This window comes from Thermobia domestica, chromosome 9 (assembly GCF_964235325.1).
Source record: "Thermobia domestica chromosome 9, izTheDome1.hap1.1, whole genome shotgun sequence".
NCBI classification, from domain to species: Eukaryota; Metazoa; Arthropoda; class Insecta; order Zygentoma; family Lepismatidae; genus Thermobia; species Thermobia domestica.
Window position 1 is genome coordinate 238194918 of NC_137462.1, and position 17398 is coordinate 238212315.

A 17398-nucleotide genomic window follows, 5' to 3' on the forward strand; every position below is an offset into this window, starting at 1 on the left:
AAAATAACATGAACACAACCTCAAAATACAAAGATCGATCTTCCTCTCTTTGACTAGGTAACCGTAACAATGACAAGAGTAAACTCAAAATCACATACAATACTGCATTATTTTTGTAGTGACTAACAGAACTTGAAATTCTAATCATCCGCCTCCTTAACCATGTGACCGTCCACAGCGCCAATGAGTCAGTTCTTCCCACCTTACTAGAGTTATAGGTCTCTGGTGTTCCTGGAAACATAACATTCGTCTCATCTGTCCGTTTAGTTGTTGCCATATTAGTGAATGTGGATTCCTTCTGAATTGTATCCTTATTTTCGTTACTAAATGCGTGTAGTTCGAGGGCATCGTGCAGTTGAATATTGGTATGAACTGTATCACTTTTAGTCGAAACATTAGGGAAACTTTTGTTTGACTGACTTCTTTCATTAGGCCTCGACCTGTAAAACTTAGAAAACTTGTTATTCAAACAACATCTTGCAAAATGGTTCACCAATCCACAGGAGAAACAACGTGCGCCCTTTGCTCGGCATAGGTTAGCTGAATGTCTAATTCCACAAGCTTTACATTTTCTAAAGCGCCAGTAACGATTGTATTCTCGTTGTGCAGACCGAAAATATGATGAATTATCAATTTTCATGATTGATTTCCTGTCTTTGTGATTTACAGAGGGCTCACTTTGTTTGACCATCTCCAGTGCGTGACTCAAAGTTAGATTTGGTACTTCTAGCATTCTATTCCGAACACATTCATTCCTAACACCACAAATTAGCTGATCTCGAATAATCTCTTCTGTCAGTGAATCAAATTTGCACCTGTTTGCCTGCATCTTCAATTGCATTACATACTGGTATATTGATTGCCAAGACTGTTGCTTCATATTATAAAAGTGATACCTTTCTTCGACCATGTTTAACATAGGTCTGAACTGATCCAGGAAAAGTTGTCTGATTTCACAAAACTCCATTTCGAATAAGTTATTGGGAGTAGCCAATTTCTTTAATACTTCAAAATGCTGACGACCCATAACAGACAGAAAAATACAGGAAAATTGTGACTGTTTGATTCCGTTACTCTGACAATAGTTCATAAATCTTTGCAGATACGTCTCTGCCTGCTCCTCTTCTTTATTAAAAGCCTCTATATAACTCACCGTCATCTCTGCATCTACCCTTCTGGGTTGCAGAATTCTCGTCGCCATGTTGTTAATTCAGGATGGGAATGTTAATTACTAAACTGTATATTTAATAACAGTTAGAATAGCTCTCGTACACACCACTGATTAATTCTGCATAATAAATTTATTCCTTAATATATTTCGCCAATCATGTATTCACAATATTCTTTCACATCATTTGTCCTTCCGACAATTATCTACACTTGAACTACGTCCATTATATATTTATTCCTTTAACTACCCATGCGGGGTATCTCTATATACAGATCACCATATTTACTGACAACAAACTTTCATCCTCTTCTATGCTACAAAATTATTTGGCACCGCAAAACGTGCCTATATTATCCAACCCTACAAAGGGTAAGGACTTTTATTTGATGATAGTGGTTGCATTAGCTTGATTTTAGCTATTTAAAAAATAATTCAAATATTTTTCTTTTTGCCTTAGGTTTCGAATTAAAAAGAGTACGATGCGTAAAATTCTCAACATCGGTGGAGATCATTCAATAAGTAAGGTTGCAAAGACCTTTCCCGACTATCAGATTCTGACTTTCCAATATTAGTGCTTGATAAGGATGTAAAGCAAAATTAATCAATAAATTTTGATATTAATGGACAGTTCCGTATTTCAATGTTATTGCTACGAATCATTGTGGTTTTCAAGACTAACTTACAAAATGTAAAATCTTGGTTTTGCACCTCATGTTAAGAAGCTGAATTTTCATCCATAAAATATTATTTAAGAAACATTTTCTTCATCTCTTTCAGGTTTGATACAAGGCACATTAGTAAAGAATATTGTGTCTACGTTATATATAAAATTTTTACATATTTAAAAATGAGACTGTAGAGTAACATTTCGAACTTCTATTTTAAATTCTTGAACAGAGTCTAAACATATACTCTGTTATCTTATTTGCATATTTTTTACGCTAATGTTTTCTAGAACATAATTGAGTCTACATAAATGCACGCAAGTGAAAACAGCGCCCGCCTTAAAGAATATGACAAAGTAATTGATTGCCTTAAAATAATTTTCAATTTATATTAAATTTCAAATAATGAAGTAAAATAAACTGTGAACTTCTTCGATTGCACAATTCACACTAAAGAACAAGTGTGATAAATAGTATTAGAACAATGGAGAATACAAGAGGAGAAATCCAAGCAATTTCACAGAAATATCTTGTTGGAAGCTTGGTTTGGAATTGAATCAGAGACACTTGACACCGTAAATGAAGGCTTTACCATTTGATCACAATGACCAACTCTGAATTGAAGTTTAACGTAATTCTTCTCACTTTAACAGTCTACTAATACGTTTCAAAGACGTGCAAATTAGGGATTCAATCGTTGCGAAACTACTTCACGATGGTCATTCATAAGTCATTGTGCTTTTTGATCTACTCAGAAAATAATTTGTATTTATCTTCATATCTATATCTACTTGTTAAGTTACTATTCGTCAATTTAAAAACGCATATATTTACTAATATACATTTACGTAACTCATTTACGTACCGCAACTATTTGGGTGTTTTTGCTTGAATACTTTTGATAAATAGCATAGCCTTGGAGTAATGATGCGTTTTCATTTTATAATCGGCGAGTCCCGGGTTCAACTTTTGTGTTTATCTTATTCACTAGAGCAGCGTTTCCCAACCGGTGTGCCATGAATGGGTCGTTGGTGTGCCGCGAGGAATCGAAACAAAATTATTAATTTTATAGCAATCAAATTGCAAAACGTAGGGAAAAATGTATATTCGTATTTCACATTACTATGAATCTCTACTATGAATCTACAATTTTAAGTTGCATACCGGGTTAGTGTTCTGTACATTTCTAATGTTGAAAACAGTATTTGTTACCATTGTTATGACCATTATTGCTTTTTTATTGTTGCAGACTATTTCGTAACTTGAAAATTTAAACTATCATTCAATCCTTTTTACAAATTACCTACATTTGTGTTTTAGAAGTAAAAGAAATTTGTTTGTTCGTTCGTTATTTAGTGATTTTTTCTTCTTAGTAAAAGGTTGGATACAGTTTTTAAAAAGAAAGCGTTTTTTTAAAAACCTGAATCCAATATTTCATTGCAATTGTTTTCTATTTTTAAATTAGAATGAAAAATAAGCATAATGATTTACCACGGGGGAAAAACAGTGATAGAGCTTTCTTCTCTATGAGAAGGAGATCAATAATCACAGAAAAAATACCGCTGTGTTTTATATTTCCAAATAATAATATCTGTATGTGTGCCGCGAGAATCCAAGTAACACCCTTAGTGTGCCGCAAGTTGAAAAAGGTTGGGAAACACTGCACTAGAGTATCAACTTCACTAGAGTATTGCAACTGTATTCTTAAATGATCATATACTTGTTATTTTCTTCAGAAAATTCATTATCATCTACCATTGTTATTGTTTCGAAAAGCAAATAATGTTACACCGTTAAATGCAAAAATGTGTTAATAAATAAATGAGTCTAACCAAAGCCTCATTGCTTCTAAACTTATAGCTTTAAATTAGAAGAATACAAACGTAACCCATCAAAGTTATTTACAGATAGAAAGTATTTACGTCAACGAATAATCAAATGGTGATTAGAAATAGCAAATTATTCGATTAGATAGCGAACTGTGTTAATAAGTAAACAACTGTGCGTCAGATTACAAAACTATAAAACTTATCATTTCAAAGTGATAGTATTAAAATTAAAGCAACACGAAAGGAAACATACCAAAGTTAATTTTGATATTAATAAATGACGTTAACAAATTATCAAAATGTCGCTCGACAATTGTAGAGTGACTATAAAATCCGTGCTAATTGCCAAACTGAAAATGTTTAGTAAAAAGCCCAGATTTTACTTCAGAACTGGTGGCCCATAGGCCCACGCGCAATCTTCTGGCAATTATTTGAACTACTTCTAGAGTGAATACTAGGTAGCCCGATTTTAACTGAGTAGTGTTAGGCACATAACCCACATTTTGGCATTAAACCGAACTTTTCTATTTTTGGTACTTTGGCACGGATTTAATTTTCAGTCTACAATTGCAAAAATAACAGCAAATAATTTGATTATACACAAGAAACCATTTACTTTTTTTTTTTTTTTTTTTTAACTTTTGGAGTCTTTGCGTGATGTCTGCTGTGTTAATGTTCGAAAAATATATCTAAATTCTAGTACACAATTACATTAGGAAAGCTTTCAGTTTAACGTCATGCGATTATGTCCTTTAGGCTAAGGGAAATGGATAATTAAGGCAAGTGAATGATAATGGAAGAATAGATTAAATGAGATTGTGGGAGGAAATGGGAGCACCCCGGGAAAACCCACGGACACTTAGAACATTACTTGAAAAGAAATGGTATTCTAAAGTACATGAGGGGTTGTATAGTGGAAATAAAACAAGTGAAGGAAATCACTATTACTGATGAATGCCACTACAAGGATTAATCATATTTCAATACGAAAGGATTAGCTCAGAACCGATTTTGTACTTTCAACTTGCAGTGAGAACAAGTGCCAACAGTTAATTGTAAATATGATAACGCAGTAGACTCTTATACTCCACTACCAGAGTCCATCAAAGAAAGAAAACGTATGATTTATTTTGATGTTGATTAGAGAACAATAACCATATGAAAGAAAATTCTGCTCTCATAGCACACACAACGTCGGACTAATATCAGTCTCAGGTTATGGGAAAATCCACTGAATGTCCTATTCTTGCCAGTGGGCATCCAATGGAATTCCATAATCTGCTTATATCCCGGAGATGGGACTAACTGTGAGACGTTTCTGAGATCTTTGTGGAATAATCGCAGGATGATTTTTGGATTTCCAGATATTATTCCGTGAGAGACACATCCCATTGAAATCCTGATGGAATTCCATGTATATCTTCCTTAGATTTAATATTGAATATCTTTTTTCTTTTGTTTAACATCCTGCGATTATGTACTGAGGCTAAAGTAGGCGGTGATGATGAGATGGATTATAATAGTGAAATGACGAAAGTGTGGGGAAATGGAAGAATCTTGAGGAAACGCACGCACACCATGTTTGTTCACTACAAAACGCAATTGTTAGGAACTGGGATCGAACTAGAGGCCCGACGCGCCAGAAGTGATCGGTCTACCAGTAAACCACACTGATTCTTTACCAATCACATAAAGAATTAATTTAATTAAGAGAAATCCTTTGATTATTATTATAAAACGAAGGAGTTCTTAAGATTATATTGATTAGAATCACTTGAAAGCAGGAGAACTCATTTCATTATATCTTTCTTATGTAAAATAATTCATAGTACAATAGATTCAGAATATTTGTTATCTGAAATCAAACTTCACGATCCATATACAGCAACGAGACCCCAAAAATGCCGTATTCAATCTCTCAGCATAGAGGACTAATGCATTGGATGTATCGCCTATCAGAAAAATGTATTTATTGTATAATAAGGTGTCACAAGGACATCCAGAGATAGACATTTTTAGTTATAGACAAAATTTTATGCCAAATAAATTAACTGTGTATCGTGCTATATGTATTTTAAAGTAATTAAAACATATTTTCCTATCGTATTACAATGTTATTATATATGTATTTTAAAGTGTATTAGTTACAGTGAAGGAAAACTGTAAATAGGCGTTTGACTTGTTTTCCAAAATAAATAAATAACATTAAAGCGATCATGTTGTATCATACATATTTCAATATAGAAAAAGATAGCAAAAGCTAAAATTACATAACTATAAATAAATACATGTGCAAAGTTTCGTTGCATCTTGGCCTTATAGTTCAGAAAATTTGGCAAATAGATCTAGGAAATGCGTTAGTTGCTTTCGCTTATTCTTGCAGTAATGAACGTAGCATGCAACTGGATAACATCGTTTATCAATGGTCGAGAGTAGATCGGTGAGTTTGAATTAGGTCGCAACAATGCCACTGTCACGGTCATCACATGTTGTTGTCAAGGTAACATTAAGGTCATTGTACAACAAAACTAGTGTAATAATTGATTGTTAACAAGGAGTAGAAAGAAGTTGTATTTGGCAGTTCTATGTTTACACGTGAGCATAATTTCACCCAGTACAATAACAATTGTAAGTTTCTGTCATGTGTGGAAATACTTCTGGAAAAGTTTCAGAAAATTCCAAGTAAATGCTACTATTTTCTCAGGAATTTTATGTGACAATTTACAATTGTTTTTATGTGTTTAATATACAGCACTCAAAATCATAAGATCTTTAGATGTTTTGTTCAATTCGTCACTAGAAACTTTCATGTAAGAGAAAATAGATACAGCATATGATGTAAAAGTATGATCATGTTAAGTGGGCCTAAAACATTCTGAGTGATTGATTTCCAATAATCTCTTTGTTATATTGGACAAAAAAGTAATCACAAAAGTTTTATACGTTACGCAGCATATATGACAATCTATTAGATACAGCGTGAGATTCCAAACAAATCAAGATACGTTTTCGTTATTTTTATTGGATATTGCATTTCGTTATTTAGTGTAACAGCAGTGCTGTGTTTAATGAAATAATGTATTCTCGTCATAAAACAGTTCATGGATAAGTAACATCAATTAAGTAATGTATTGATATAATCTGTATATAGCCTTGCAGAAACAGAAACATATACCAATAATGTTTCTCCATATTTTTTTTTCTTTTCAAAGCTCATTTCATTTATTTACTTTTCATTTATTCATTTGTTTATTAACAAAATTGCACATACAAGATAAAGTTATTTTTTGCTGCAAGCATTAACGGTGAACGTACAGAGGAGTTTTCAGGAAGACATTGGTACCGTAAGTAATGAGAAAAAACTTAACAAATCAAAAACTTAATCATGAAATTCTAGCTTCAAACAACGCATAATAACTATTAGTTAGGCATGAAAAATTTAAATAATCAGTAGCACGAAATACGAAATTCTACATACCGATGGTTCCTTTTCTTAAATGAAATGTCTTTTCTTTAATCTTCGCATAGTTAATGGTCTTTATTGATAATTAAAAGCCTAATTTCTGGCGGGTGTTGAACAGTAGTGAAGAGCGGAAGCTTGATTACAATTAATAATTACGTACAGGGTTTCATGATTATGCATTGTAGTTCAAATTGAAGAATAATGAACACAAATTAATAAAAAGCGTGTTTGAGTATCTTGTTTATGTCTTAGGTATTTACTCTATGTTCTTACACAAGAGGATATGAAGAGTTGGATAAATTGTAATAAAATATTATAGAGTTGAGTCTGACTATTTACTCGAGTTTTTCCGAAGCGCAGTAATCCCAGAAGGACTTTGCTAATATTTGCATCAAAAATAAAATGAAATGAAATCTTTCAGTTTAACGTACCACGCTTATGCCCGTTATGCTAAGGAAGATTGATGATGTAAGAATTGGTGGAATGAAAATATGGAGGAAACCGGAATACTCCAAGAAAACCCACGAACACAATGTTATCCATCACAAACTTACTTGGTAGGGGGTCAAACTAGAGACCCGTCAGTGGAAGAGGTAAGTGCTCTACTATTGAGTCACTGTGTCCCCAATACCTGGATCAAAAATAAGCACGCGTTACTTGTGAGTTTACGGGGAATCCCGACAATATCTTCAGAAAATTCATTAAAATCCGTTCATCATCAGCACATACCATAACCGTAACACATAATAATAATAATAATAATAATAATAATAATAATAATAATAATAATAATAATAATAATAATAATAATAATAATAATAATAATAATTTTCACTATTATAACCACTCAAGTAGTTTTATTAATTAAATAACTGTAAGAAATTCAAGAACACTTTCCCTGAAATTGTGAATATTTGGTAAAACTACTTGATTGGAATAATGGTTTGTATGGACATAAACATTTAACCATTATGTCATTTAATCATAACTAACAGAAGGTTGTGTTTCCGATAAAATATCTGAATATTCGTTATTTTTTAGCTTAATTTTCGAAGAGAACTATACAAATATGATTCAGCAAGGCATAATATTATATTATGAAGCAAGACATAATATTCATATGGCAAAGACATCGGTCCATATTTTCAAGTTACAGTTTATCTTAGCTATATGCAATAGTCAGATCCCGGGCTGATCCTGACCCCTCTAAACCTTTCACCTGGCCTGCCTAATCCGTTATTGAAAATGCGTTTCTTATATAATAGTTTAAACTGAATTGAGAATTTTTCCTGGATAATCGATGTATACCTTGAAAATATCTTCCGCGTTAGAACATCCAATGTAACTCCTTACACTAAATGACAGCTAAGAGCATAAAGGGTCAAGTTTCGCATTAAAATAGTCAGTAAACATATTTTTCTGCTTTTCTTTAGTTAGTAAATATTTTGGTTACCGATGGAGGTACGATGTCTCTGTCGTAAAGCGCTTACTTCTGATGTGTGGGGTCTCGGATTCGATCCACGACCAAGTAAGTTTGTCCTTGGGTCCTGTGTCCTTGGTTTTCTCAAGTACTCAGGTTTCCTTCCACTCTTCCTTCCACAAATTCTTCTATTATTATTCAATTGCTTTAATCATCGTCTCCTTTAGCCTAACGAGAATAATAGTGGGACGTCAAGCTCAAAGATTTCACTATATTTTGGTTACCATACAACAGTTTTTCTCTTCCTGTATATGAAAATGTTATATATTGCCTCGCACAGACCTCAACGCCAGTAAGTCCTCTGTGATTTTTCCACCTCCTCTTTCAGCTTCACATGCCAGCACATGCCTGGTCTATATAGTCAAACTGAAAACGTACTTTAGTTGCTCACTGACCTGGACTGTTAATTTCTATTCCGTATTCGATCCCCTGCTACTAAACAGTTTCTTATTATTTGTCAGGATGAAGCGTAAGAAGTTCAAATATTGTCAAACAATTTGTCGTTAAGGTTAAATTAAATAAACTCTTTCGTTTGAGAAACGAACGTTTGTTTAATTGGCCGAAGTTACTTCCTTTTGTCAAGGAGTATGGGTTTGTTTACTTGTTTATTGAAGTTCACTGTCTCATTTCAGCACCGGGGCTATTTGAAACGTCAACCTACAGTTTAAGGTGGAATCCAAACCACTGTAATGTATTAGCGTTCCAGTGTTCTCTAACTGGTTCCCGAGAGCAATAAAAGGACGTTCTGTTTCAGCAGCTTATGAAAATTTTCGACTTTTTGTTCTCTTTTCCTTTTGCAATATTATTTACAAAATTTGCTCACCTATAATTTTAGTGATGCTTACATGGAGACGGCTTATCCGTGCTATTTGAGACTTTACATCCATCATAAAATATAAAATAATGAACTGTATTGAAATCATTAGTTTTTAGTTTAATGTTTCGTAATTACGTCCTTAAGCTAAGCAAGACAGATTAGAAACGGAAATAATCGATTATGTAAGATTTGGTGGAATAAGAATGTAGGAGAAAACGAGAGTGTCCCGAAAAGGACCACGGATACAATGTTGTTACTTATAAGCTTAATAGGAATGGAATCCAAACAAGGACCTTTCGCATAAGAGGCGAGGAATCCACCACTGAACTACCGTGCACTATCTTCGTGGAGTTCAGCCACCCATTTGTCACACGTTGGTGAATGAAACGCCCATAAGTAGTTCCAATTAAAAATTGTTATATAAAAAGAACATGGTGGAATTTAAAAATATTTCGCTTATATGTCATTCAGAGTTCCGTGCTCCACGTTTAGTGGGTACATAGTTATTTTGGTATTAATCCAAGATGTAATTGGGAAGCTACTTAAAAAAATAGCAAACTCCAATCTAGTAAAAAAAAGATATAATGCTTTTCACGCCGATGCGCTAACCACATAACACTCAGTTTAATATTTCGCATTCTGACCTGCCATGTATTGTGTGGATTGTCTCGCTAAGGAGTTAAGATTTAGTTTACGATTAAGTAAAATACCAAAGTTCCAATGAGCTTCTGCGCTTACGAGAATGTTCTTGAAATCTTGTCATCATACGCAGTATTAGCGGTTTAATTCTTTCTGGAGGGAAGACGCTTTAAGGTCAACTCTAAAAGTGAGCGAAAAGTCAAGAGACAAATAATTTAATGTTATTCTTAGGTAGAGTTGAGCGGTAAAATTAATAAATAATCACACGAGTTGTGAAATCTAAGTTATGTAACTAAGCATCCACATCACTTAAAATCAAAAATATACTGAATTTAGAATATGGATATCATAAAAGGAAGCGTATAGCAGTTTAGCACTAGTATGAAAGAATGTCACCAACACAAACAAGAGCAAACATGACTGATGTTGTCACAAGAATTTGCATAATTTTGGTGAAACTTTTCCAGCGGAATATGGCCATTGTTCACTACTTCACAGTTTCCACTTTTATGAAAAGAACTCGACACCACTTCCACTTTTATAAAGAAAAAATCGACAAGAACAAAAATTCAATTATGCACTTCATGAAAGGTTAAAATTTGTATTGGTACCTTCAGGAGAGCCATTGCCAATGAAGGCTCCCTCGTGCTTGAGTGTGGTGGGTCCTAAACCCTCTTGTTCCAATATCACGTTCTCTAAGGAACTGTCGTAGTTCACATACGCGAGAAGAAACTTTTATATATAGAGAAATACTGGTTAAGGCCGGTGGCAGCCAGCACTTTATAAAAGTTACTTCCAGGGGCCTTCTTCGAAGGGGAATGAAGAGATGCTCCTTCTCTACATCAACTTCCTTACCCGATGAAGAGTAGGATAGTAAAAGTGGTAGAGAACAGTTGCTCCAATCAAAATGGAGAAAGGAGGAGGGAATGGTTGAAGTGGTCCAGTTTTGGTACCCCCGGCTCTCCAAGTTTTGCCCCCCGGCCGTGACCTAAGCAAGGCAAGATATGTGGGTCGCTTCCCTGCCTCAATTTTTACCTTAATTTTTTTCTTTCTTATTTTGTTTTCCCTCGCTCGTTTGTTCATTCTTTCTTTCTTTCACCACGCCCTAACAGCTCTACCACAACACTGTTTTTTGATTATTCCCCCTTAAAACCTAACCAATCTACACACATATATATGTATATGCACGCACACACACGTCCTAGCAATACACGCGTTTCGTCAGTTGCATTGTTAGTGACCAGCTTCTGTCACACTCCTGACGTAATTCTCTCCCTCAACCATCTTCTTCACAAACTAAGGAAAGTGATTAATGGAAATGACCCAGATTTTTTCACACGCAAGCATTTTTTTTCTAAGAGACAACCTATTTTTATATACTATAATATTTTTTATATATAAGAATGGGATACCCCTCCTGTGATACTTGAAATTGTCAATAATAACTGGTTTCTTCAAAATAATCATATCGAAACTCACTTGTTTTTTCTTTTCTTTTTTTTTTCAAAATAAAATGAAGCTCTGCACTTTTGTACGGATCACGAAGCTTTGTTGACAAATATTACGTGATATTTCAAATCACATAGTAGATTTCTTCAGGATACGCACATAAAGTAACTAGTGAATGTGTGTTTCATTAAGTTTTCTTTAAACAGTAAATGTAAAATGCATAAACGAGCATGTCCAAAAAACATTGAACACTCGCTGCAATTTCGGGAATTTCTATATTTCTGTCCAAAAGTATTCTTGCAAGTAGAAAACATGCTTTCTTTTTCTCGGATTTCAAGTCATTCTTGCAAACTTATGGTCGCACATGCTTAAAGATTTCAAATGTAAAATAGAATATTTAACTTCCTACGGATATTCCCTTTAGTCTGAAGAAAACGGATGATTAATGACAATGAATGATTCTGGAATAGTTGGTAGGATAAGAATGTGGGAGGAAACGGAGAAATCGAGATGGTCTGGATTCGAACCAAGGACCCTTCGCACTTGCGGTGCGCCATCTGCTGCAGAACCACCCCACTCTCAACGAAATATTTCAAATGAAGGCGAGTGTATTTTTATACCGCAATATAATTTATAAACATTTATGTCAAATAATTCTAAGTGAGTTGAATTCTTTCATAGATTCACTTTCTATAATGTATGATCTGGTAAGTGACCATTAAGTGAAAACATTGATATAGTACAATATCATATCATTCACATAGAATTTGCTTATATTGACAAATTAAATTACAGTAGGAAGTCGAAAATCCAAACTAATTGGGACCACAGGTAGTTCGGATTTTCGAAAATGACCTAGAAAATGCCATTTGGGCTTAAATATACTCTTTTATCGATACAGTGGTTATACAGTACATACAGTAATTACAATACCGTACGTAAGGTTACTTACATTTAGGCCTAATGTTTCTGAAGAACCTACTCGTACACTAAATTACACTGTTCTTGTAACTCACACTTGAAACTTTACTTGGATAGGCCTAAGGGAAAATAAAAATAAAAATAAAAATATGTATGACAAAGAATTACATATGAATGAGCTTTTGAAAAAACACTGACCTCACACAACGCCGACGGACAACCCTATTGTTTGTTTATTGCTAGCGCTAAGACAAAATGTATAAAGCTTCTAGGGACCGCGTTCGGATTTTTGACGTTCGGATAATCGACAGACTACTGTACTTATTGTTAATTGCTGCATTCTAAAATCAATTATTAAAATACTGTAACGACTAAAAGGTAAACTTTCTAGTGGTAGATTCTACGAAAAGCGATATCAGACCACATGATTTCTTCATATAATGTGTGGTCGATATATTGCGCACATCGTCATTGCTATTATGAGTATCTATGAATCAACAAATAAACTATGTGGGAGATACTAACCGATAGTCTATTTCAAAATAAATCCTTAATAAAACCTCTCATAATTAAACACTTTTATACTGGCATAAGGACAGATACAGAAACCAGGAAATTCCAGCGACTTACGGACTGAGATTGAAGAAAATGCTTTTCAAATCCAAATGAAATGAAATGAAATTTTTAGTTTAATGTCCCACTATTATGCCCGCTAGACTGAGAGGGATGGATGATTAATGCATGTGTATCGGAAGTGCTAAGAGTTAGTGGAATGAGAATGTGGGAGAAAATGACGGGAGTATTCCGAGAAAACCCACGAGCACGATGTTTTTCACCACAAACTTATTTTGACGGGGGTCAAACCAAGAACCCCACGCACCAGATGTAAGCGCTCTACTACTGAGGCACCGTGGCCTCTTTTCAAATCAAAGTTGAAGACAGCACTGTTGATTGACTTTCTACTCGTATCAGTTTCTAGAGAGCGCTTATACAGATTTATTACAAATAATCGTAATTTCTGAAACCCAGTCCTCCCTAGTAGTGTAGTGGCTAGGGCGTACGTACACCTTTCGTAAGGGGTTTCCGGGTTCAGTTTTCAGATGGAGAACATTGAAAATTTGAACGCATTACGGTGGGTTAGATTTCCAACTTAAACTGTATGTGCAGGTCTCATATAGCCGTGGTGTTGAAACGGATGCTACATTCCAATTCAACTAATAAACCTCTGAATGACAGACAATTCTACCATTTCTGTCGATCACACGTTTCGAAAGTTAAACCTCCTATTTCTACACCGTTTTGTTACATTTTAAAAATTCAAATTACAAAATTACAGTATAATTTCTTCTAATTTGTTCATTTTTTCTCGGAATAGGAAAAAACTTCTAGTTGCTTCTATGTGTTTAAACCCCTCTAACCTGGAAAATCCTCGATCTTAGATACTGGACTTCCATTTTTGAGAAGAATGGACAAATTTCTTTCCTATTTTTCCTTGAAATGGAAAACGGTGGAAAGAGTAAAAGTGAACTATAATCCCTACAGAGAGGCATGGATTAATACACCAAATAATTTAGTAAAGAAGATGTCAACATAAAAGAGTGCTTATGTTTGAAGTTCTTACGTAAAAAGTACTTACCATTAAAGAGCTGTCGAATATTTGGAAGAACTTGAACAATTATGCTTTCTGAAATCGTATACCGGAGCTAGTTGAAACTTAGTTTGGTATCAGAAAATAATTGAAAACATGTAAACGAAGAACAATTTGAAAGGAAAAAAGCAAACTGTCCTTGCTGACTTTTTCTTAAAACCTTCACGTTTTGTAAGTTACGACAGCAGGAAACTACCGTAATTTCAAGTAGACACAATATAATTCCCATCAATTCTTAGTATTCAGCTTAAATCTATATATGTGTCAATATCAAATATAAATTGAACTCCTACTTTTCTATTACTGCATAGATTCTCTGGTTCCCTCCCAGCTTACGCCAAGAAGGCTTTTTGGTAGAAAAACTCTATGCGTGAAATTTTTCTCTTGGATCTCCTTTTTTCCTTCTATTTTTTATTCCACCATTTCGTTTTCTATCATTATCACCGTCCTCCTTATCCTCGGCGCACAACCGTAGGACATTAAATTTTAAAGAAAAATGCATAGTGAAGAACGAGTCGTTATTTTCTTGTGGTGCTTCCATGCTTATCATGTTTCAATGCATGTAAGTAAACCTATAGTATACGTTATTTTATATAGAACAGAATCAACTATTCTAAAATATTACATCATGTTTACATATTGCACCACGAAATACGATAATATTACGTGCAAGATTTTCTACCACCAAAAAAATCCATACTCCTCTATCTTGGATACGCCTCTAATTTGGACACATTTCTTGAAAACCGCAGGTCTATCTTAGAGGGATTTACTGTTATGTCATTTCTAGCAATAAATTATATGTGATTTAAGTTTACAATATTGTTGAAAGAACTAACGCTAATGTCACTGGTAAAAATTCTTAGTGTTAGAGATATTTCTAATTGTGCTTTTTATACTAATTTGAGGACACTGAATCTGATTTGATTTGATTTGATTTTCAGTTTAGCGCCCTTTTCAGCAGCCAGGCTATATGAGACGTGGATCTACAGCTTAACGTGAAATCTGAACCATATGAACTCCAGCCGGGAATCGAACCCAGGTCTCTCACGCCAAAGGCGCGTAAGCTAACTGCTGAGACACAAACGAGCTCTAAAACACTGTATCAAATGAAACTATTCCTGAACATGTACGTGAATGAGGTCACGAGAAAAATAACCTCAAAATAGAGGTCTTTGAAGTCCCACTTGTGTCAAGGATAAAAGTACCCACGCTTGAATATATTTCTAATTGGGCTTTTAAATATAACTTCAGGACTCTGAATGCTATGTAACTGTTTTTAAACATATATGTTGTTAGGGTTACGAGAAAAATGACCTCAAAATTGTAGTCTTTCAACTACCACTTATAACAATTTTAAAATTGGCCATGTTTGGATGTATTATTCATTGCGTTTTTATATCAATTCTAGGACGTTGAATTCAGTGGGACTATGGAACATATTTGCCAACAATCTTAGGAGAAAAATGATCCTAAATTTGTGTTCTTCGTATTATCTTTGTAGCAATGGTGAAAGTGCCGACGCTTGGATACGTTTGAAACATATCCCTCCACGGGATCAGAGCCCCGGCAATGTGCGGCCCCGTGCAATGGCATTAATTGCCACCTCCGTTTCTCCAGAAAGAACAAATCTTAAAAGGCATGATTTTTAAGTATGCTACCCCTCCATGAAAAACGAAGGGGAGGGAAATATCATTCGCACTCAGAAAGACCTAAACACTACAAATACAATTTCCTTGTGTCTGTTTTTTCTTTAAATAATAATCTATTGTGTTATTTTAAAAGTAAAGCAAACATAGCTGCAAAGGAAAGATTGTAATACTTTCTATAGAATTCAATATCGAGCTTCAATCTCAATATCATTTTGCAATTTCAGTGCTACTAGCTCTTTTATCTTTGTTACTAGATTTTCCTGCTACATCTGTTTAAAAAAAATGTTTCCACTTTCAATGATAAGGAACCTATTTCTGACAAAGACAAGACTACTTTTCATATCATTATAATTAACCAACTGGAACAAGTGATCGTTACTGTTCGAGAATTGAGTTCTTGAATTTGACAACAATCAAACAATTCATGGTGGGATTTGTTAGACCATTTGCTTTAGCACTATCCATGTGACCTTAAACTAATGCGACTAAACATAATTAATGATTGTAGTATTCAAATAGAAGGTCAGTTTAGTGAATTTAACTACCATCAAGAAGTGTTTCGAACAAGAAATATTTATTTTAAATAATATATTTATGACAGATTTTGTCTCTGTCATATGGATTGGTTATGGATTCGTGTCTTTTTAAGAAAACATGTTTTAATACACTCAAATATTTTGTCGCTTATTGATGTAAAGCATAAGATATCTGCAGGGAAAAATGGAATTGATTTGATCTGAGCTTAGCGTCCTTTTCAGCAGAGAGGCTATATGAGACGTGGATCTACAGCTTCACGTGCAATCCGAACCACCTGAGCTTCCACCGGGAATCGAACCCGGGTCTCCCACTCAAACAGGGCTTATGCTAACCGCTTAGCCACAAGGAAGCTCTGCAAGAAGAATTTAAGAGCCACATGTTATGATTACAGCTTATGAAACATGCCCTTAAATAGTTAATTCAGAAATAAGTAACCTGTAATAATGTATTCATAACAACTGGTGTGTTGCGTTCGCATTCTCCCACCGAGAATTGAACTCGGGGCCACGTACACCAAAGGCACGCGTGCTAGCCACTGGACAGCGAGAAAGACGACAAAATAAACAAATAAATAAATAAAATAGCTATCGATAATATTGAATAAAATTTCTCAATTTCCCATTCCAGCAACTATTTTACAATAATAATCTTACACCCTTAGTTAACCCAGAGACCAAAAAGTGAGGAGATAAAAGCTTATTTGAAGAGTATAGTACCATCTGTAATGTAAAAGATACTTAGTACGATTCAACACATGGGAACGTATGGTGGAGAACATTTCCTGTAGTCTGCAGAACGTTACAGAGTGACGTCACTGAAAGTTTTCATTTCAATACAGAATGAAATGTGAAACATAATACTAAAACATTATTACTTAAAAACAATCACGGAGCAGCATCTTGCAATATGAGCGAGATTTTTTTTTTTTAACTTTGGAGTTACAAAAGGAGAGAAGAAAGTTTGGTGATCGCGAAGAAAGTCAAATTGAAGACTTCAAAGTATTTACACGGTTCATAATCAATAGATAACGAAAAAGTGAATTTTTGACATCTGTCCGTCTGTTCATCCGTTTGCCCTGATGTACACTTATCTACAAGCTGTGCCGTTCGATTTATCCTAAGTAAATT

The 17398-nt window shown here is 34.3% G+C and overlaps 1 protein-coding gene across 1 annotated transcript in view; it reads right to left on the reverse strand.

The window, feature by feature from the left end:
• Positions 1 to 10931, reverse strand: part of LOC145660628 (uncharacterized) — a 98276-nt gene extending 87345 nt beyond the window's left edge. The window contains exon 1 of the mRNA XM_081725910.1: positions 10676 to 10931. Coding sequence (XP_081582036.1) covers positions 10676 to 10690 — 15 coding nt within the window. The 5' untranslated portion in view covers positions 10691 to 10931. The remainder of the gene's footprint in view (positions 1 to 10675) is intronic.
• Positions 10932 to 17398: the final 6467 nt, after the last annotated feature.